The following is a 23,060-nucleotide window of genomic DNA, read 5'->3' as shown; positions in this document are numbered from 1 at the left end:
TTTTTACTATTCACTGGGCATTCAGCTCCTCACATCCAGTAACTGCAGTCCATTCACACACAAGCTGTTACATAGCAACCATACAAAATATCGACTCTGAATGATCTGCTCTGACATAAATCTACAAATGTGACTCCTTTAAAACATATACCTCATGCAACTCTCTATAACAATCGCTATGGGGTTTGATTTAAGGAAGTTAATTAAGGGGAAAGGAACCATAGCAACAAAAAACCCCCAACTTTATTCAAATGAAGTGTTGTATCTTCATATAATTTCCCCACTGTTGTTTTTTTTTAATGGGCTTTGATTAACTCTTTTGAAGGGCTCTGGAAGGACTTTTGTCAATCAAAGAAGTTGTTTGAAACTTTAGGTTGATCCAGCTAAAGACTTTGGCATCTCTCTCTCTTTGATTTTGTTTTTAAATGCCTTCTTAATCAAATACAAACATAACAAGAAAAGTCCACTCAAGTAATATTCAAGAGCAGGAAAAGAATTTTAAAAAGAAATTCACTGATTTTCTTTCATGGCTGTTTTATCAGTTAATTCCTGACTGTGCAGACGGCTGTTGCTTGATTCGATCCTCATTTGACCACTTGGTGGTGCTTCAGTCTCACGGTGAAAAGGAGGCCATCAACATGCATCCCCCCTACAAAACTCCCAGAAGCCCCTCTCCTGAACATGTGAAACTTCACAGAGACTACATAAGAAGCAAACAGCTCTGTCTGTTCTTTTATGTCTGTGATGCTCAAGGCTACGATGCTACTCTGTTGGCCAGCGTTGGGCGTACCCTCCACATACAAATACAGCGTGTACATCTGAATATCCTCACTACTTCAAGTGAAATGAAAGAGAAAGACAAAATATTTGTGTAGACCTCTGTGTGGACAGATGGTGGCTTGGTGTAAGGTGTCATTTTCTATTTAGACCGTTGTTGTTTGGAGGAGATATTCTTTGGAGTTTACCAACCGTTTGACTTTAAGGGCATTTTAGACTGATACTGAGAAGTCCATGTCGATTCATCCATCAATGAAAAGTCGGGATTATGAATCAGAAACCCCCACAAATGTCTCATGGATCTGTTTTGCAAAAATGGCATCGGGGATCCACACAGGGAGATTTCCTCAGAGGTCTTGTGCCTGTTAAGCCCTTTATTTTCTGGTGATGATGTGCTAAGTGAACACGCACAGGCATGCTACTACGGCGTGAACTTCTCTTAAAAAAGTGGACTGTTTCTCGTGAGCCAAAATGAGAATTAAAAAAAGAACCTCAGAGACGTCAGAAATGTCTGTAGGTCTTCTGCTAGCTACCATTTAAAGTCTAGGCCTCTGTGTTGGTAAAACGCCAGAATTTCAAGACACTAAAATGGCTGTCATTGCTTGTTTAATAAGTGATAAGTGAATGTGATGGAAACTGCAGAGGGAAGGAGTATAGCGCATAAACAGCAACGACTTGCAGAAAATCTAAAATTTGCAGAAGTCAGGGGAGGGGGATAGATGATCTCGACACCCCAGCTTTGTGTTCAGAGTCGAGTCTGAGCTTCAGGGATGTAGATCTCGATACTATCAGCACTCTCTGTGGCTGAGTTCTGCCTGAAGGAGGCGGTACGCTTGGTCTGCAGCAGCCTCCTCCTCGCCTCTGTCCTCTGACGCTCCACAAGGTCCAGAGACTTCTCCCTGATAGGAAGGGTGTGCCCTCCCACGCGCGGCACCACCAGGCCTCCTGACCCACTTCCTCCACCTCCGGCACCCCCGTCTCCTACGCTATCAGCTCGAAGACTGCCACTCACCCCACCTGCTGGCTTCTTTGGTAACGGGGGAGGAAGCTTCTTATCCTCCTAGCCAATTGGCGATGAGTTGTAGATAATGGATGAAAATGGACGATGGATTTGTTGTGGTTGGTGGTTAAATAAAAGGTGATTTTGTAAGGTTGGGTAAAAGGGACCCAATGGGGAAATGTCGTACATTTTGTAAGAAAAAAAAAAAAAAAGTCAGGAAAAATTGGAAAAAGAACAACCAAAGAAAAGGGGACGATATCACAAACAAAGACAAAAACCATCACAAAAATGTATTTTAGCATGCATTGGTGTTGGATGGTATGAAAGGACATAAAATTGGAGAAGAAAACAAAGGTAAGGTAAGAAAAGGAAGAGAACAGAAATAATTTTTAGTTTGTTATCCAAAATTAGCTTGACCATCGGTGAACAGACTGACTTTTATAGAACGTAATAGAGCAAACATTCTTCTTCTTGATGAAATGAAAAAAAAAGATTAAAAAGCAGGAGGGATACAAACATTTCTAGCACTTCAACACTCTACAGTCTTTTTGGTGTTTCAGTCCAGTTCCTTTTGCTGTTCTGTATTTTTACAGCCTGCAAAGACTTGGAAGGCACAACCATCTGTGCTACTCGTCTGCACACTGCCGTCTTAGCTCTACGAGAGTACTGCAGGGAAACCAGGGTTGTCTGAACCCCAGGGTCTCTCACCTTCTTCTCAGGTGGGAGCCTCCAACCGGAGTCTTTTAGCCTCTGGAGATCCTGAAACTTGACCCTGATGTCTTCAATATTGAGCTGGAGCAAGTCCCAGAAGGCTGCCAGGTCCTGAGATGTGGGTTGAGGGTAGGCTGATGGGTCCTGAGTGGGCAGGGTGATGGAGCATAACATGTAATGCCTGGCAGAATTATCCTGTTTTAAACCATGGTCCACATGCAGCATCGTTTCGCTTGGAGTCGAATAAACTCACCACGCTCTGTTGGCAGAGGCGGAAAAACTGTGGCACTTTATGAGACATGAGCATTTGGGCACTGCCAACTGCATTTCGAATGAGCTCAAGAACTATGAAAGAAACAGTAAACACAAGTTCAGAAATCTGAGAAATATTTGTTCATATTTATCTCTGGTCCCATTTAAAAACTTACTCTCCTCTGGAAGTTCATTCTCTTCCGCCTCTCTTTCCATGTTCTGGCACCAGCCCTCCATCCTCTCCACCTCTGTCTGCAGGAGGCGTAAGAAGAATTCTCCATCTCTCATGCATGGCGAGGCCCGCCCTGAGTCAGGCAGACTTCTGGGACCCTCCAGGGATGGTGTCCCTGCCCAAGCTCGCTCAGAGGGAAGGGGCAAAGGAGAGTGGGACCGAGGAGGCAAGTGCGGGTGCTGGTGGGGCCTTGGGTCTGATTGACAAACATCTGTAGTGTAGCCACCCTGAATAAAATCCTAGGATAAAACATGAGAGTTTTTTTTATTTGATCCCAGCCACAATGACCAGTCTCAAAGAATTTCCACTGAAACCCATTAAACTCTGCGAGAATGAATGAGAGAATTTACATATGGCTGTTCCACGAATGCATTTGAGGTTTCCACAATTATGTGGACACAGTTAAAATAACAGATCGTATCTCATTGTCGTTGTGTCTCATCAGTCCAACTCTGATTAGATTTACAGAACCCCCTATACTTCCTTAAAGCTCATTCTGCGTGAGGTTGCGGACGAATTTGGCCTCACACACCAAGTCATATGCTAACAAATAGACATCAACACACAGGCCATTTTTATCGCACACCATGCCACATTTAGCAAAGAAATGCAAGAGGACATTATTGGAAGAAAAGAGGAAAATAAAGAGAGAAGGAGACTGAACAATAGATAAGGCAATAGGCAGAATAAGATTGTCTTTCATTGTCTGGAGAGAGCTCACAGTACAGGAAGGATGTAAAATGGATGTTGGATTAACTGTCGTTACGTGGCGCAGCTTTCAGAAAATCTGCAAAAGTTCTTTAATTAACGACATAAATGCATGTTTTTCTAATTTTTTGTTCTTCCATCTGATGGAACAGGGGATATTTCCCAATGAAGCATACATAGAGCTGAAAATGTAAAAAGAGTGTTTGTGGGACATAACAACGTCAAGCTCTTAAACCCTATCAGAATCTTTGGGACGGGGGTCACGAAGAAAATAGACAGCATTTTGTTTCTCCCATCATCAAACAGTAGAAAATTTAAACAACTCTTAATAAAAATAAGCATGACATTGCAAGAGTTTTCCAAAATGAAAAGATGAAATGGAAATGAAATGTGTGCACTAAGCAAAGCAATTGGCGGTCCAACAAAATATTGTGTGTGTAATTTTTCTTTGGCAAAGCAGTACATTAACAAGTTTTGGGTACTAGTATGTTGTATTTGTTTTCACTTTCTTCTTCTGTGTTTCTTTATTTCATCCAGTCAATTAAAGCAACAACAGAAATGAATAATCCTTCCTGTAATTGTACTCATTTAATGCATATTAAATGCAACATGCAATATGCATTTCAATTTAATGCATATTAAATGAGTGCACTTAAAAACAAATATATATATATATATATATATATATATATATATATATATATATATATATATATATATATATATATATATATATATATATTTTTTTTTTAAATCCTGGTGAAGAGTATTACATTTAAACCCTTGTTTTAGGGAAAGAATTTCAACAGGACCAACCTCTCTATATGCCCACTGTCCCTGTGTGTGGACGGTGCGGAGGCTCTCCGTGTATTGGCCTGCAGACTCGGGCTCTGATGAATGCCTTTGGAAGGAGCAACCGAACTGGAGACTTTTGTCCTGTGTTGGCACAGCAATGCTGAGCCCTGGAAAACCCTCGGGGTCCAGGTCGGCTTGCACGCTTGCTGTCACGCTGTTGGAGCGTTTGAAACGAGCCCGCCTGCAAGACAAGAGAGTCACAGGAGGCCCGGAGTCATCTAATCACAGAGAGCGTTGCACAAACAAGGCTTTCTCAAATGTTTTCCATTTTTTTTCCCTCCCCCTAATTGCGCATTTCATTTTAAGCAGGCCTGTGCTGTCACTGCCATCACTGCCACTTGCTGGGCTGTGATGATTCCTGCTAAATCCTCTGGCATATGACGCATCAGTGTGTGCAAATATCATGTCAGCAGGCTCACTGATGAGTGTTTACTCTGTTGCAAGTTTATAACCCACCTTCCCTCATCCATCTTGGCAGTCTGGTGGACCCAGGAGTGTGACTAAGATTTACATTGCTGTCCTCCTGTTTTCTCTCCAGATGTCCTACTGTCATCTCTGATGACTGCAGGAGGTGGGGGATATTATTAACAGGTGCATGATCACACACTATGAAACATTCAGATGTATGTAATGATGTGCTTACATGCATGTGTTCAAATTTGACCCGTAAGCATAACTGGATTTAATTAGATAAGCGCCGAGTCACGTGTAAAGTCACGTTGCGTGTATGATTTGCAGTAGTCATAGTTACTGTCACTAAGAGGGAAAAATAAGACATTCTTGGAATGAACTGTAACTGAGTTCAAGCTGTGATGTCTGATGAAATGCTAAATTAATTCATAGGAGCCAGAAAGAGAAATCAGCTATGGATTGTTGCACTGCTGGGTGCTCAGGAAGATGAAGGCTTTTTCATATTTTACATAAAAAATTGTTCACATAAATTAGCGGGAAAAAGATCAACATTTTTGACAAAGTCATACAGTTTGAGTTAAACAGCAAGAAAATAAGCAAACGACTAACTTAGATTGGAAGCTGGGCCAATAAGAAATGCCAAAAATGGCCAAAAAGAAAACTTAAGTCAGAGAAAAGTTGTTAAAAGTTTCTGCTTCCTTTACCTTTTTTCATCTTCCACTTGGACTCCTATAGAGTGCACCTCTGTAAGAGCCTTACCCTCAGCGTCTGAATCCGACAGAGTCTCTGAGCTGTCCACCTGTAGCAGATGATTGATAAGTATGACAGTCAGTGCTGCAACACACAACCTGACAAAATAAGCAAAGGAACTATAGTAGATAATTAAACATTTGGAGAAATATCTTTCTCACTGGGAACCACAGCTTTTTTAAATCTATACACAAAATGTAAATATACTAAAACTCTAAATCCCATGTGTGTGATTTCTAGTTAGGTGTGTGGGCATGTTGGTTAATGTAGATGATAATTCACAGAGACTTTAATGAATCTCAGAGGGGATTTGCAGGAAACTAAGAATTATGATGAAAATAATAAAAAAAAAAGTCTCTATTAAATTAAACAGCTTTGAATGCAGCCGATTATTTCTGAGTTAATATCTATAAATGAAAAATAACGTATAATATCATGTCATGTTCTAAGCTTTTGGGGTTTCATACACACACATATTTTATATATATATATATATATATATATATATATATATATATATATATATATATATATATATATATATATATATATATATATATATATATATATATATGTGTGTGTGTGTGTGTGTGTGTGTGTGTGTATTTATAAAACCTTTCATCAATGAAAAGGCTGCATTTACAACAGTCACTCAAATAACTGGAGACTAAATAAAAAAAACCATAACTACAAATTTGCAAAAACATAATTTAGTGATATAAGACACTATTTTTTTTTATTTTTTATTAAATGAGTTGAACTCTCAGTTTGGATATGTGTACTTTTTACAGCTTCACTGGTGCTAAAACCAATTTCCCATTAATCTTCTAGCTGGGTTGTCAGAAATCCTAAAAGCTTGAAAAATGAACTTATTTTTTCTTATTTGTGGAAGACATTTCACCTCATCAGAGGCGCTGCATCAGTTCAGCTACATGGTGGGACAGTTTCATCTTTTACTAGTTAGAGCTGAAGAAGATGAAAAGTGAAACCTCTTCAAGAACCTCGAAGAGAAATTCAGCTGAATTTTATTTCTTGTGTTGCATTTATGGAGGACACAACTGATTGACCTTCATAAATAAATAGCAAAATAAACAATAATAGGTTATACATTTTACATACGGTTTTCACACAGAAGAACGTTTTACTTTCACCTGCACAGCTATGGATGGCCTCCATTTTCGGACCCCTCGCCCATCATCCTGCCCAACAGCCTTGCTCAGCACTATGCTGTTTTGAGGCAGAGATGTTGTCTTCCCCAGGCTGCCTATGACCCTGTCCCTCTCCCGAGCAGGCCGTGGCGGCCCCTCCAGCAAGCTGTCAGCCGAGCAGCTGTGTTTGGCCCTCACGCCAACACCTGGGCCCCCGGCATAGGGCACCAGCTCCCTCGAACCCCTGATACCATCCAGACTCTCTGCAGAGTTGCTGTACTGGCGGGAACGCCCTGGACCACCAGCTGTGTAGTAGCCTCCTCTGGAGGTCCTTCCCGAGGGTCCATCGGCGCTACCGAGGTCCACGGAGTTGCTGTGCTGCTTCGGGCGCCCAGTGCCAGAGCCTGGAGCCATCTGTCCACTGCTCTGGAAATAGGCATCCTGGGTGGATTCAGTGCTGCTCTGGGCCCGCACTGAGAGTGAAGACTTCGACATGCGAGGTGGGAGTGGGGGAGGAGCACCTTTACGATAAGGAAAGACTGAAGTGTAAGAAGAGTAGGGGAAGAGGAAGACACAGGTATAGATGGCAGTTATAAGCGAATTACGCCAGCAGGGAGTTGGGTTGGTGGGTACTTACAGAAGGGACAGACTACAAGGAGAATGTAAAGGTCAAGCAGGTGGGAAAAAAAGGTTGAAATAAAAAGGAAAACCAACACAGAGAAGAGAGAAAACATGAAAATGTAAACACAAAAAACAACAAGACGGTTCATCAGCTCCACTCAAATGAGGTCATTTGTACATAAAAAAAAAAAAAAAAAAAAAAAAGAAACATTCTGATTTTGGTTTTAGTTTTGGTGTGAGGCAGAGCGTAGTGGTGGAGGCGACAGATGTGTCAGAGGTGACAAAAGCAAAACATCTCCCCCAGAGCCAACTTAACTCTGCTTCTCAAGAAGATAAAACAAATTCCTGAGAGAAACATGGAAGCCAGTCTGCAGACGGTGTCTCATCCCTCACCCTTGCAGCTTCTTCAAATTTATATATATTTACAATTATTTTCTAAATGTAAATATGCTAGGCAGAGCTCTAACTCCCATGTGTGTGACTTCGAGTTAGGTGTGTGTAAATGTAGACGATTCTTCACAGAGACTTTAATAAATCTCAGGAGGGATTTTTACACCTGCAAGGAACAAAACTGGCTCGACTATACAAACACACGTGTGCAAATATATTATAAGTAATTCACTGTTTATTAAATAGAAGGTGTAACCTCTTATTTCTGCGGTTTAATGTATCAGGACATCTATTCCTTAGCAAGTCTGCTACTTCAGATTAACCAGCATAAGACATACTGTTTTGATCATTATTCACCTGATAAAAACGAAGCCAAAAAGCCAAAGCTCTGCATGAAAAACAAACTTACTGCGTCCAATAAAAACAAAGACAATACGAAGCAGTAAATGCTGCCAATCGCATTCACTTTATTAAAAATCAGAAGCAAATGTTTTTGGTGTTCAAGTGTGTATCAACACATATAAACGAGGAAAGACAAACACAACGTTATAATGCATTAAAATAGTTGATTCCATTGCTGGTCTTCCCTACAAAATTGTTGCAATAGATTTTAAACACGTTCAATAAAGCAGTCTTGCCAGATCTGTTTCTTCAACCACAAGAACTGTCCCTCCATAAATGCTCAAGTCACCCACAACTCCCAGATGCAGCCTCTGATTGGGATCTTTAATGATTAAAATTTACAACGGTGGCTTTTCATCATCATGATTTGTTTCAAAAGGAGATGTTGGTTTCGCCCTGACCTCATGGTTAATAACACCGCTAACCAACCTTCAGCATCATCTGGAGGCTTTCTTTCATTTGCTCTGTCGATGCACTGCAACTTAAAAGGAAGCTAGATGTGTTTGAACACAGCAGGAGACAACTTTCTTTACCAGCTGCAAAAAGGAGATGGAAATGCCTTCTATTGTGGACCATTCCCACCTTTAGCCACTACACCACAAGACTGTGTGTCCTGACATGCTTATGGTCAAAATTCAGAATCACTGATGTGACTGAACACAAATACCTCATCCTTTTGTCAAGCATAGCGGTGTGGGAATGATGATACGGGCGTGTTTTGTACAGACAGGATCTGGACACCTTGAGTGATTAACCATGAACTTACCCAGATACCAAAATATCTGTAGTCAAGTGTCTCCAAGATCATGCATACACACACATCCATCCATCCATTCTCTGCCGCTTATCGGGGGTCGGGTCGCGGGGGCAGCAGCCTAGGCAGGGAAGCTCAGACTTCCCTCTCCCCAGCCACATCTGCCAAATCTGTGGGGGGGATCCCAAGGTGTTCCCAGGCGAGCCGAGAGATATAATCCCTCCAGCGTGTCCTGGGTCTCCTCCCGCAGGGACGTGCCCTGAAAACCTCACCACAGAGGTGTCCAGGAGGCATCCTATCCAGATGCCCGAGCCACCTCAACTGGCTCCTCTCGATGAGGAGAAGCAGCGGCTCCACTCTGAGCTCCTCCCGGATGACTGAGCTCCTCTCCCTATCTCTAAGGGAGAGCCCGGCCACCCTGCGGAGGAAACTTATTTCAGCCGCCTGTGTGCGAGATCTTGTTCTTTCGGTCACAACCCACAGCTCATGACCATAGGTGAGGCTAGGAACGTAGATCGACTGTCACATTTTCAATTGTCCAAAACAAGCCTGAATCATCATGCCTACACCCCCATACTTGCTTAATATGGCATTGAATTAGTACAAAAGAACAGAAGAACAATTTTATCAAAAGTGATGAGAATGGAGGGGACAAATAAGGAAGTTTACACCTGAAACAGCAAAATATACAGAAATGTGGAGAGAGAGAAAAAAGCAGCAGGAGAACCTTGGCTATCGTCATTATTATGGGTGTTCTTGATTTTTGCATTCATGCAAAGAAGGTATGAGACAGAAAACACAGGAGAGAGAAAAAAAGAGAACAAAGAGCATGAACAATAACATACATGCAGATCAATGCCCATAGCAGCAAACATATACACAGAGAAGAAGGTTGGTGATGAAGTGAGATCATTAGAGACTGAACGAATAGGAAGGGGAAAAGGAGGCTGAGAATTTAACATGGATGCACACGTTGCACACATCTGTGCTGTGAGTTAGAGTCAAGGTTTCTGCATAGATTTGCTTTTGTCAAGGGGACCAGACACAGGCTGTCATAAAATTCCCTCTCCAACTGTGTCTCCCACCAAGTTCCTGCCACATGAAAAGACGCCTCACATCACTCCACCACACTGCCAAACATACGAGGCAACTGTGCTGCACACTCACCGGCCCCGCCCTTGATGCTTCCCTGGGGGCCAGACATGGAGAAGACAGAGAGGCAGTCGTCGTCCTGGGAACAGCCAGCCTGGATGGCGCGGACATAGCTGTGGCTGCGAGTGCGGAACACACCTGGAAGATCCAGAGCCTCGACAGCTTGAGACTCCACCTCCCCAAACATGGTCTCACAAACGGCCTCAAACTGATGGTTCAACGTGTCCCCCAGCTGTAGAGGAGAGGGGAGGAAGATGTTCGTTATGTCATATCTAGATGTACATCCTCAAACTATGACGTAAACCAGGGGTGCCCAAGTCCGGTCCTGGAGATCAACTATCCTCCAATTTCCTTCTTCAACACACCTGGACTTGGACCGGACTCAGGCCACGTGACGTAAACACACCACGTGATTATCTTACCTGTGAGCTGGTCAAAGAGCGGGTGTAGCTGCGAGAGCGGGTGTGGGTTTTGGGTGCAGTTCTGCTGTTCGGGTAAGAGTCTGTGCACTGCTTACAGGAGTATCTGGATTTAACACAGACAAAGTCAGAATGATCCCGTGACCAGCAAACTGCACAACAACAACAAATCAGCAGCTCTTTTTAATTCACATGATGCTTCACTGGGCAGTAAAATCTCCTGCCATTTGGTTTGCTATTTCAGTCAATGTTTGTAACACACACAGCGCACCATTTGTTTAGCTGCAACTATCACGTAAAATTTCAATGAGTCATGCTCCATCGCCAGCTGGACTTTCACTGCAGTCCTGCTGTATGGCCAACAGGGAGGCATAACAGGGATTTAAAAAATATATATATTCAGACTTTTATCACAATGTTTCATGCTAAGATATTTTCTATCTAAATGTTTACAGGATATAAAAATAACTTGATTATGTAAAATGTATTTACAGATAGAAAGATTGCACATCATCACCTTATTTAAAAAATTACCTAAGTCATAGGTTTTCTAATGACACAAAAACTCAACCAGATATCTACAAGAACTAATCTTTTGTGTTTTAAAAAAAACTTTTTTAATAATGACAGAGTGGCCTTAATTTTAAGTGGGTGATTATTTAAAAATATTTTATGACATAGTGTCATGATTTAAGAGTACAGCTGTATAATATCTGTAACTTAACTGTGCTGATGTGATGAAATCTTTGCCATTTTGTTTATATTCATTCTGAGTTTGTACAGTTAATTCTAACCGTTAAGGTGTATTTTCCTCCATGAGTAGTTATAATTTGTTGCAGAAAGAAGAACAAAGTGTAACTCAGATCTCTCTTTCATTTAGTGTCATTTTTCAGCCCAGGGGCTCTCAAGATAAGTCTTTTTCAGATGCAGAAATATGTTTCTTAACAGATGGATAAACAGTTAAGCCGCATCTGGGGAAAGACTGCCATGCTATCCAAAATATAGGATGAAGAATTTTTGTTTTTCTTGTAGCTTTCTTGTGTGAATGAAAAATATTTTTTAAGGTTAAAATGCTATTCTAACAAACCTGGAAGTCACTTTTTTTTCTTCAACACACCCTAAAACCTCAAATACTTTGTGTTTATGTAACATTTGTTTTTCATTTTCAAAAACTATTTATCTGCTTCATTTTTGAAGGAAGCGCTGCAGATGATCTAACATATGCCCACTGCATACCCTTTCATTAAAGAAGGAAAAAACACAGCTGCCTGTAAAATAAGCTGAAATTGACTAAAGTAATATTAAGTAATATTAAATCAATTCTTTTATTAAAATCATTACATTATTTTCTAATTCTGGTTCAAAAGAAATATTTTGTTTTAAAAAGCAAGCAAATAAGATCATTTATTACATATTACATCACTCAAAAACTAATATTTTGTTGAACAATCCTTTAATGTTTCCGCTACAGTCAGGTGTTTTCTGTTCCTCTCAGTCAGACTTCTGCACCTGTTGACAGGTATTTTGTCCCACTGTTCAACAGAAAAGTGCTCTAATTTGTCCAGGACCCATTTGTGTTTTGTTTTTGTTTTTTTCTTCAACTGAATTAAATAAAAAACAACAGTGTCTTATATTACTAAATTATATTTTTGCAAATGTTTAGTAATTGTTCCTTTTTTAAGTCTCCTGTTATTTGAATGACTTTTGTAAATTCAGCCTTTTCTTTAATGAAAGGGTATGAATACATATGAGCACATCTCTATCAGTGTAATCCGTATGTACTGTTTTCTCCATGCCCTTTCCCCCCCCAGCAATTTAAACATTTACAGCCTGGTTTTTGAATCAGTGTGGCAGCTCCAAGGCTCTGTTTTTCAGTAGGAATATGTACATTAGCATTTGTGGTTTTTCTACCTTTGATCCATGCTGATAGACCGTCTGAAGGCTTCCCTCTGGGCGATCAGTGTGGACTTAGGTGAAGCTTTAGGGCTTGTGTCTGAGTCGGCACTGTCGTCGTCCCCCATAGCCTTGATGTAGCTGCCGCTTCTCATCCGTCGGCATGGAATTTCCCCTCTGCTGTCCGCTCCTCCACCTCCCCAATCTTCAGAAGGGACCTAAGACACAATCAGATTCACTCAAAGATTCACATCGTCAAAAATTCCTATAAATATGCCCAACTTGTAATGAATGTTCTGAAAATACAACATGTAGTGAGTAGAAAATAGGACCGCTATAGTATTCTATATTTTAGCTCTATATTTGGTTTATACTGTAGATTCTAGTAGGATTCTGTAAAAATTAGTAAAAAAAAAAAAAAAAAAAAGTGTTAAAATGTGTTAAAGTAAGTATTCATTCCTCTTTGACACCAGTTAACCACAATGCCGTTTAATCAGTTTTGAGATATGAAAACGTTTTTACTGCACTTTTGACACTTTTCACAGCTTAAAGACAGAAATATCTTTCATCACTGAAAAATATTTCACACAGCAGACATAAGGGGCAGTGATGATTCAGACTCTCAGTCCTAAACATGAACACGTCGCCGGATTTCTAAGCAAACACACCACCTCGATCAATCATGCTCGTGCACACAATGACAGCAGAAACATGCACATTTATGCATACATAGAAGATGGTGTCAGAAAAGAGAGAGACAAAAAATTGGACAAAGTGACTTACAGAGAGAGAGAAACTCTGACAGCTGGAGAAACACTGACACAGAAAAATAGAAACAGAGTAAGCAAGAAAGTGACAGATGGAGAGCAAATAAACAAATATTCAGAAAGGCAAGTAAAAAAGAGCAGAGAGGACAGAATGGAGGGGAGAGAGCAGACATATTGTGCAGGGCAACAAAATATGAAACAGAGGAGCAAAATGACAGACTCCATTGCGCTGAGAGCAGGAAAACAGAAAAAAAAGATCTCCCCCGATGGGAAAACAAAAGAGACACACAGGTGCACATTAGAAAGAAAAAATAGAGAAGAAAGTCAAAATGTGGAAAACTGACAAGAAGCCACGGATTTGAAGAACTACAGAAAGTTTCACACTGAAACAACAAAAACTAAAAGCACTCAGAAAGCGCAGACTTCTGCCAAGCAGCTCATTTCCACAGTGAAACAAATATATTGACAGACTATCCCATTCAGATATGCAAGTATGATGATGTCTATTAATAATGTTGTGTCATAGTGTTACGCAATTTCTTGATTTATCAGTTCCAAAGATTCCTGTTAATAATTTCCTCCAGATCACTCCCAAAACTAAACCAAGTTAGATCAAGAAAAAGAATCACAAAAATCTGCCTAGTGGCTGTGAAAGCGTGAAGTTGCTAACAAACAGACAGATGGACAGACAGACAGAAAAATGTGGGCAAAAACATAAACCCCTTGGCGAAGGTACAGAAAGAAGTCATCTTTAGGTCACGTAAATATATTTTTTTTTTCTTTTTTTTTGTCAAATGATACTGCAGACATGAAACCAGAGCTGTAATAGAGCAACACTAGAAATTCTTTATTCATCTACTGGTTGAAAAAGACTCAGTCTGCGGCTTTTCAGTCACACACACAAAAGTATGAGTGGAGGAATATTCAGATAAAATTTAAAAACAAAAAAGTACCTTAAAAATCATCAAAAAGGACTCAAAACTACACCAAAGTAGTAGACTATTCATGGATCAAGCCACCAGTGATCAAATGAGCAACTATTACAGGTATGAGACAGACAGAATCCAGTCAGCTGTATGTAAAATATGAGAAGTAGAAAGATTAACCTCTGAGTAAAGATATGAACCTAAAATAAGAGAGTCTGAACATTTGTTTTTCTTTTCTTAGTGGATTCACATTGTTAACATTATGATCTAATAGAATATCACTGAAAAGAACCCCAAACTTCAATCAATGACACTGTTAAAATAGAAGTTTTATATAATTATTTAAAATAAATTCAGCTGATTAGAAGCAACCCCCTGAAGACCAACAAGTATTTTTTAATGTGCCGAAGGTTCTTCCTACCTGATGACAGCAGGTCCTGTTGCAGTTAAAAAAATAGATGCAGGTGTTTGAGCATCTTTTCCATCTGACTGTGTTTGGATAAGAAAACTGCAAAATAGGCCGTACTTAAGACAGCTACATGCTGGAAAAAAGAAGTGAGCAGCGCTAATGGGTCGAGTGATATATATACAGGTTACCAAAACAAAATAAAAACTCTCCAGAATCCTGTTACATGTGCACTTATTGTTTTGGACGGTTCCTTTCACATCTCCACAACATCTTTAGATAATTATACCTTTTGCCTTGCACATACAGCTCATTTAGTTTAAGGGCCACTTGGTTCAACATACAAGTGTGTGGATATGTTTTCATCAAATGCTATTTCTTGTCCTGTATAATGAAGGCTACAGAAAAGTAACTATTCTGCACAGGTACTGGGAACTTCAGAATCAAATGATAGATCCAAGTGCATTTATTACCATGACGATCCCTTTCACAACCTAACAAAAGTAGCTTTTATCAACATCAATTTAGATAATTACACCTTGCACCTACAATTAATTTTGTTTGAGAACCACTTAGTTCAACATGTGAATGTGTGTGCGTATGTTTTATCTTGAATCCCGTTTCTTTCCTTGTATAATAAAAGCTAAAGAAAGTAACTACTCTGCAGAGTAGCGGGAAACTCAAGAAGCAACGACAGAGCCATGTGCATTTATTACCATGACAATCTCTTTCACATCTTCACAACTGTAGCTTTCATCAACAGCATTGTAGATACACCTTGCACATATGATCAATTTAGTTTAAGAACCACTTACATGGGAGTGTATGTGTGCATATGCTTTCCAGTGAAACCACTTTCTTGTCCTGTCATTAGCATGTTTCATGTATGCATTAATAAAAAACAAGGCCACTTTCTTTTCAAATAGTATTTTACCTGCAATGATCATTTTTGTTTATTAATAATGTTTTGTTTTGTATTCATTTGAATGTATTTTATATTCTATAAAATATAAAAACATATACTTTCAAAATTAGGCTATATGATGTAAATATTCAAGCTGTATCATATTCTTTTCTTATTTATCACTGAGGCAAATTTGTGTAATTACAATGTATGCATTTATGTTCAGTCATATAATATATTTCTTTATTGTTCAGTGAGTGTTAATGAAGGACTTACTAACGTCTACCGAAGTGGTTTATTTGTGAATACACCATCCTCATTCATGAATATTCAAGAAAAAAATGTCCACTATAGTGGTATGAAAGGGTTAAAACAACAATGGATATGGGTACATGATGTTTTCTAATTCAGAAATAATAATTAAGAATTAACTACATCAGAAAAACATTATTCTCCTACAGGTTTGCAAGGAAATAATAATTCTGAATGGAGGTTCACATGAAACATGACCTTACTGTATTCTGCTTTAGATTGGCGGGTTGGGGGTTGGGAAGTGTTCTGATTGGACAGAGGGTGGACGTGACGTACTGACATCTAACAGGAATAAACAAAGTTTGCATCCTGCTTGTTGTCTGTTCAGCCTTAATATGGAAAACCTCATGATAATTACCAGTTTCACCATTATTTTAATAATAATTTAAAAAGTACCAGCTTGACATGAACATAATACTTTGTTTTTTCCAGCAGCTGAGAAGGAAGAGGAAGATGGACTACTGAAGGCAGGAGGCAAAACATTGGGACAAGATACTAAGCTTGTGCATAATGATCGGAATAAACTTAGAGCAGAAATAATGTTTACACAATACAGGAATTAATAGAGGAACTAATCAGTTTGGATTTAGGATGCGGATAAAATAGCTAGTTACTTCAGAAGTTTAATTCCAAATTGTGTTTTTCATTCAGAATTAGATGTTTACAGGGTCTTTTTTTTAAAAGCAGATTTAAACTTTTATTTAGAATTAGAAGGGCAATGACAACTCTCATGTAAACGTGGCATTTGAGCTTTTTTCTAAATAACTCGCAGCCTTTTGAATATGCAGTAAGGTTTGCTTTAGCACATAACCATGTGGCCAGATGAAAATACTTACCCATACTGTCACACATATATACACACACCTACACACACACACACACACACACACAGACTCACAGTCAGGGCCCCAGGGTTGGCATCCAGCTGAGTGTGTGTTTTTAAGGTCATCACTTAAAAGATGATTCAGCCTAATCTCCTGATTCCTGTTGCCTTCTACTATTGCTCTCATTTCCTCATTCGGTTCTATCTCTCTTCCTCTCGCTCTGCCCCTCAGCTACCATCACCTGCTTTATCTCTTTTCCATCCCTTCGCTTACTTTTGCTATCTCTGCATCCCCTTACCTTGCTCTCCTTGCCCTCTATCTTTTCTCTCACTCCCCATTACCTCCTCTCTTTCATTTCACTCTCACTACATGTTCTCCCTTTTTTAAAAAAATCATTTCTTATCTATTACTCACAGACCAAGGGGAATAGGAAGGGAGAGGTTTATGAAGCTGGAGAGTGTCAGGCTATAATGCCACACATTGTGATTGGCGATGACGCCACGGGAGAGGACCTTGAACATTTCACTCTGCATCTGACCGATGTAGTTCAAAGTTGTGAAGATTCACTCAGTGTCTCTTTTTTTTCATAAAAACTTGACTGATGATCCAGGGTAGAACCTGCCTACATGTAGCAAGAACTGGCACAAGAAGAAAAAACGTGAGCAGAACTGAAATAGATTTCAGTGCTCTTTGTGTTTCTGTGCGTTGCTTCTCTACAGATACTAGTTTATTTACTAAAATCTTTTTTTCTCTTTCTTTATAATTAGAACCACTTACAGTTCCTTAAAATGGCTTGTCTCAAATAGTGTTCCTAGATTTGTGACCAGGCAAACTGTATGCGTTGCAGGGGTGAAAAAACACCAACCATGGACCACCGGATCAGACACAACTCAGCTGAGTCTACATGAAGTGTAGAAGCATACATATACAGCACAATAAAAGTACCAGATTACAATTGCAGAGGAGCCAGCTACTGGCTGCTTGTTTGTGATGAGAAAGCATCTATTCAACCTTGGTGGAAACTCGTGCGTTTAACCAAGGAAAACCAGCTACTTCCTGGGCTGGGCATTAGCATGCAAATCCGTCAGACACAGAGCTGTATTAGCATGCATTTGAAATGTTTAGTGACCTGGTGGAATAATGCTGTGTTCCATTTGAAGTCAGAACCCGCAGCAGGAATAACGTGTGCTAGTTAAGCGTGTTCCAGTACTAAGTTGGAAAACCAGTAGGTTTTTTTTTTTTATTATACTCTGCTCACTGAATGAGCTAGCTAGTATTAGCAATGCAAGCTATTAATAATGCAATATACTTTCTGTCTTTACACAGAATCATAAGTAATATGTTCACTGAAAGGGGTGCTAATTAATGGTTTGTTACTGTAGATGTTACCACTTTTTGTTGGACAGTGATGCTGGATTTTTAATATTTGGGTAAGTGAGGACTACAGGGGACTTTTGACTTGATTTTCCCCATTTTTTTATTTCCAATTTTGAATAAATCTGAGATGATTTATTTTTAAAAATATAAGATTCAAGTTAAACTGTTAATAAAAGTGTCAGGCTCTTCAGATTCTGCAGTCAGTCATGACATTTAATGCTTTTTATAGCTCAATAAAAATGACTCAACAGCACCTCCTCCTGGCCAGGCAGAGAAGCTGCACAACTCTTTCTAGCGCTATTACAGATAAGGCCACACCTTCTATTGAAGGCAGAGCATATCATTGCATGTGCATGTGTGTTTGCACATGCACAGTCAGTTTGCCAATCTAGAAATCATTTAAATAAGAAGGCAGATTGCTACACTGCTATTTTTTTTTTTTTTACATTACTGCACTATGCCAATCGTCAACGTATGTCCACAACAAATTACTAAAGTGATGCTTTGCTCTCGAAGTTGGCTTCAGTGCTTATCGGCAGGATAAGCTTATACAGTTCGATGTCTTTCTTTTGAGAAAAAATGGCAACATATGCTACTGGTTGTAATGACATATTAAGTTAAATAGTCTAAGCACTACTTTTGAATAATTTAGCTAGCTTTGCAAATGTTTTTTAATAGTCTCTTATGATCTTGATTGTGTTAGATTAGGCAGGCACTTCCCTGCCTATACATATAAATGATCATTTGTGTGTCTGTTGCAATTTGCAGCTGTCTTCCTACCTAACCTTAGCACTCACAGCACGTGCCTGCAATACACTGTCTTGCAACTCCTCCCAGGAGTGATGGTGATGCCTAGAGATACAAGAGAAGCTGCAGCAGTGAAGTTCATTTTGTGTCTTGAGGTGTGAATGTGATGGTACCCTAACGTATAGGAGCAAATTTTGTAAGGTTTTATCCTTTGAGAACAGCCACACACACGACCCTGCTTTCTCTTCTATCAGCAGACCTCAGCTGTGTCTAAAGGATGAGAGTTGGAAAAACACCAGGGACTCCTGTGGCTACCTGCTGTTTCCGTAGAAACACAGCCTGCATGGCACAACTACCTCAACACAGTTGGAGGTTTATGTGTGTATTTCTGTGTTTGTGCTCTCTCAGCTCCCTTTTCAGGTGCACTGTCTGCTGCAGCAATTTGCTTTTTCACTTTCGAAAGATTCGCATCTACAAAAGGCATGAATGGGCATTGGAAAAAATTCCATTTTAGATTAGAGTATGCGACTAGGAGTGGGGGGACAGACTTTATGGACAGAGAGGCTAGTTTTATGTTGGTGATGATCAATATTATGTAACCAACAGCAAAATGTCAAGGCAGTCAATCAGGTCCTGCCGGGTCAAGTATTGCACATTTAATGCTGTGAAGTATTTCACACTGTGAATGTGTGTTATTTTACAAATTTTTAAGAACCTTTATACATTGGTTTTACAATTCAAATGTGCTTTTGTGCCAAATGCTAAAGGTATTAACAAAATGAAATCCTATAAAATGCTGACAAGGGTTTCCCTTGTCACAGGAATGAAGTCATTATTCTTTAACTAAGTGAAATATTTTCCAATGGCAGGGTTATTTTCGATATGGATATGGATTATAGTAAGGATATGGATTATCGTAAATAAGCACTCTTGCTTGGATATTTGACACAACTGGTACAACCAATCAGTGTCAAGGCTGTTGAAACAGAACCTGTCCTTGTAGGACCTCTTTAAACTTTGTTTATTAAAGAAAAAGTTTCTATCCTCTGCCTGTAAAATTGCTGGGTTGTGCTTGACACCTACTGTTTCCCCTTGTAAAAAATGTCATTTTTCACAACCTGACAAGCTATTAAAAGCAAGACACAGTAAGGCTGTAAAGCGCTAAACATTTTTTATTTTTTTTTGGAGAGGAGCACCAGTTCCTTAGTTCTAACAAACAGATTGGTTAATGGGTTGCTCCCAAGTACATGTATTTAATAGTCTCTTGGCCTAAGGGCATACCTGCCAAACAACTGCAGATGATAGTCCACAAGCTGAATTCTCAAGTCCCAGTGGGGCAATCATAATCCTGACTCGTGTAACTATAGTAGGTGAACATCCAAGACAAAAGTGGCCTTCTTTTTTTCTTTTGGTAAATTCTTTTTTAACACTGCTTCAGTTGTTTTGGCCTGACCTGTTTAACCCATACTTTTCTTTTTACCCTACCTAAATGCTCCTAACCAATGGGTCATACAATTTAAAAGTGCAGATTATGACTCTATCCATGATGAGTGTCATTCAGTTTATTTGTATGATATTGTCTCTGTGTCTGAGATAATAAGACTGGATAAAATTTACATTTGTTTATATGTAGGTGTACACAAACCTGGAGATAGTGGAAGCTTCTCTCCTTCATTTTGCTTTCGACTGGGACCAGGGCTTTGTCATAACCTCCTCCTCTGCTTGAAGGATAAACCTCTCTGGCCTGACTCACTGTCATAGCTGACCAAGTGCTTCTCTTCAGTGAGTGACCATGGTGTCCATGATGCCCTCCTCCCTCACTCCCAGCCAGAGCCAAAGTGTTACAGGCCATGCACTCGCTGGATCCAGGACCACCACCTCGCTCCTTAGGTTTCTTCATGGTGAGCTCCTGAATGGCAGCATCCAGGCTTTCGTGTCCACTGGGATACCCTCGTCTACCACCACTGACCAAGAAGCTGCTGTCGCTGTCCAGGTTGTCATCAGAGCTCCACCAACCTGCAGTCCTGCTACGATGGCGTCTGCCTGACTCATGCCGTGAATCTCCACTCTTGCTCCGCTCTCGAGACTTGTTCCTCCTGGTTGAGCGAGATTGGTGGCCCGAGTAGTGACCCTCCTCCCCTCCACTTCTGTGGCCTCCACCTCTCTCCCCTCGGTATTCCCCGCTTCCCCTTGTGCCATTGTACTCCCGTTTTGATGGCGCTTCCAGAGAATTGGACTTGGCAAAGAGGCGCTGTACTGAGTTAACCAAATGGCGGATGCGTGAAGGGCTCTCACTGCGTGGCTCAGCACCCCCACTAGCAGTGCGCTGGTACTGTAGTGTGTGGAAGCCATCAGGATGGAAGGGTACCTGCTTCTCAAACTGATCCATCAAGTTTGGGGGAATACGGTGCATCTTTCCTCCATGGCCTGTGGATAGGCACTCTTCACAAGAATCAAATGACTGCAGAGGTGGGTGCTGGCTGGGGTGGGATCGAGGAAAGGTGCCACCTCCAGAGTGGCTATGGGAGTGAGAGTGTGCGTGTGAGTGGGAGTGATGCCTCTCCAGAGCCAGAGCCTCAGCCGGACCCCCTGAAGGATAATAGTGGCCATCGCTGTGACCATGGTAGTAGTCTCTGCCCGGTCCGTCACAGTCTTCTGGCGTGCAGTGGCAGGGGCCTCCACCGCCAGAGGAATGCTGAGACATGCTACGGCTGACATGATACCCTTTCATAGGCACCGGGGCATGGTGGGCCGTCCGGGCCGAAAGGGGGCGCTGTGGGCGTGACAGGGTTGCACCAGTCTCACCTGGAAAAGAAAAAGAAAAATAGTTATGTCAGCATTGTTTCCTTATTAATATGACTAATCCATTTAAATCTCCACATTATAACCAAGCGGCAACCTCAGGCTATTAAAAGTCAAGCCTATGCGGAAGTTCCGAAAATTCAGGTACCAAAACAGAGCAAATCCCCATTGAGCATGTTAAAAAGGCCAACTTCACAGAAGAAATAAACACGCTTATAGCCTGGTACAAAAAAAACCTTTTTCATTTATAAGTCAGGTTTTGTCTTCATTACAACTGTAGGAGGAGTGAATTTTTATATAACTCATGGGTTTATTAGCTATTTTGTCTTGGAATTCTGCATAATTGGGGCCGTAATCCTTTGATTGACAGGTACCCGACATCCCACTGAAGGAAAGCAGAATGCAGGGTTTTTGCCGGCTAACAGCATGATTTAGCTTTAGCCCGCCTACCTCTGTTAGCTGTTAGCTCCAGGTTCGCTAAGGTCAGATCGTAGCTACTGGTGAGTTGGAGTCAACAGATGTCAATCATCCACCCTCATGCTCAAAGCCCCCTCTTAGCTCTACCTCTTTGCCTATGTTTGCATTTTTTTTTAGAGAGGTGGCATGTCTGATCCTGCCAAGATGGCAACGGTGGGAACCATCCAGAGCTTCAATTCAGCTCTTCAGAAACCTATGGAAGACATCATGGAGGCTTCGTCCACCTTTTATACATAGTCTATGACTACAATGAGTAATATTCTGTTGTGTCATTTAACAGAGCAACCATTACATAATCAGAAAAGTATTGCTGAAAGTTATTTTGACTGAAAGACCAATAAAACACAAGGAGAATACAAAGTACAAAGAGACTCTAATATGCAATTGAAAGCCTTACATAAAACAAAGTTACAGTCCTTTAAAAATAGGATTTCCATGTAAATACAGTTATCAAAAACAATTTTTGAACTGTATCTGTGTGCATGAGATGAGTATGAGAGGTGCAGAGGATGGAAATTGATGCTTCGACTTGCAAATGAATCACAACAAAAAGAAATCAAATTATCTAATTGATGTCCACAATGTGGGGCCATGAATTCAAAGAGACAACAATGACATTTCTGTCTTTTTCAGATGAACATTTTTATTGCTATGCCTTCTGCACTTCATGTTTTTTCACTTTGCTAAAGACAAACGGTGCAGTGAGCTTTCACCCCACAAGCTGCAGGACGTGATCACTGGCACATTCTTTTTCACATTCATCTTACAGACTGCTTTGGTAATAAGTCAAGAATATAGCCTCTTTTCTCCCTTCTCATCGTCTTTCTTTCATTTCTGCCTATTTCTCTTGTTTAGCACCTCAGGTTCCTCTCTGCTGTTCATTGTTTCATTCCCATCCTTGCACTCCTGTTAGCCTGTCTTTTGCTTCATCTGGGTCTGCAGGGAGTGTCTGAGTGTTCTCATGATTTACAGCTGATGTGTGTTTATTGATCACTAGCGTCGTCATGTAAAGGAAATCCGAGTGTCGGAGACCTTCCAAAGTG

At 40.4% G+C, this 23,060-nt stretch overlaps 1 protein-coding gene across 1 annotated transcript; it reads right to left on the bottom strand.

Moving 5' to 3' along the window:
• Positions 1-1,522: 1,522 nt before the first annotated feature.
• Positions 1,523-21,469, bottom strand: dlgap3 (discs, large homolog-associated protein 3; the record flags this gene model as incomplete). The annotated part of the gene is made up of 12 exons (XM_079258851.1): positions 1,523-1,837; positions 2,486-2,632; positions 2,742-2,833; positions 2,917-3,211; positions 4,497-4,716; positions 5,651-5,745; positions 6,848-7,383; positions 10,179-10,395; positions 10,586-10,688; positions 12,494-12,693; positions 13,259-13,291; positions 20,384-21,469. The coding sequence occupies 12 exons, from the start codon at positions 21,467-21,469 to the stop codon at positions 1,523-1,525; spliced, it is 3,339 nt and encodes a 1,112-aa protein (XP_079114977.1).
• Between the last annotated feature and the right edge of the window lie 1,591 nt (positions 21,470-23,060).

Source organism: Telmatherina bonti (assembly GCF_933228915.1).
Source record: "Telmatherina bonti genome assembly, chromosome: 19".
NCBI classification, from domain to species: domain Eukaryota; kingdom Metazoa; phylum Chordata; class Actinopteri; order Atheriniformes; family Telmatherinidae; genus Telmatherina; species Telmatherina bonti.
Note: the sequence above shows the minus strand (reverse complement) of the source record. Positions and strands in the feature narration are given on the sequence as shown.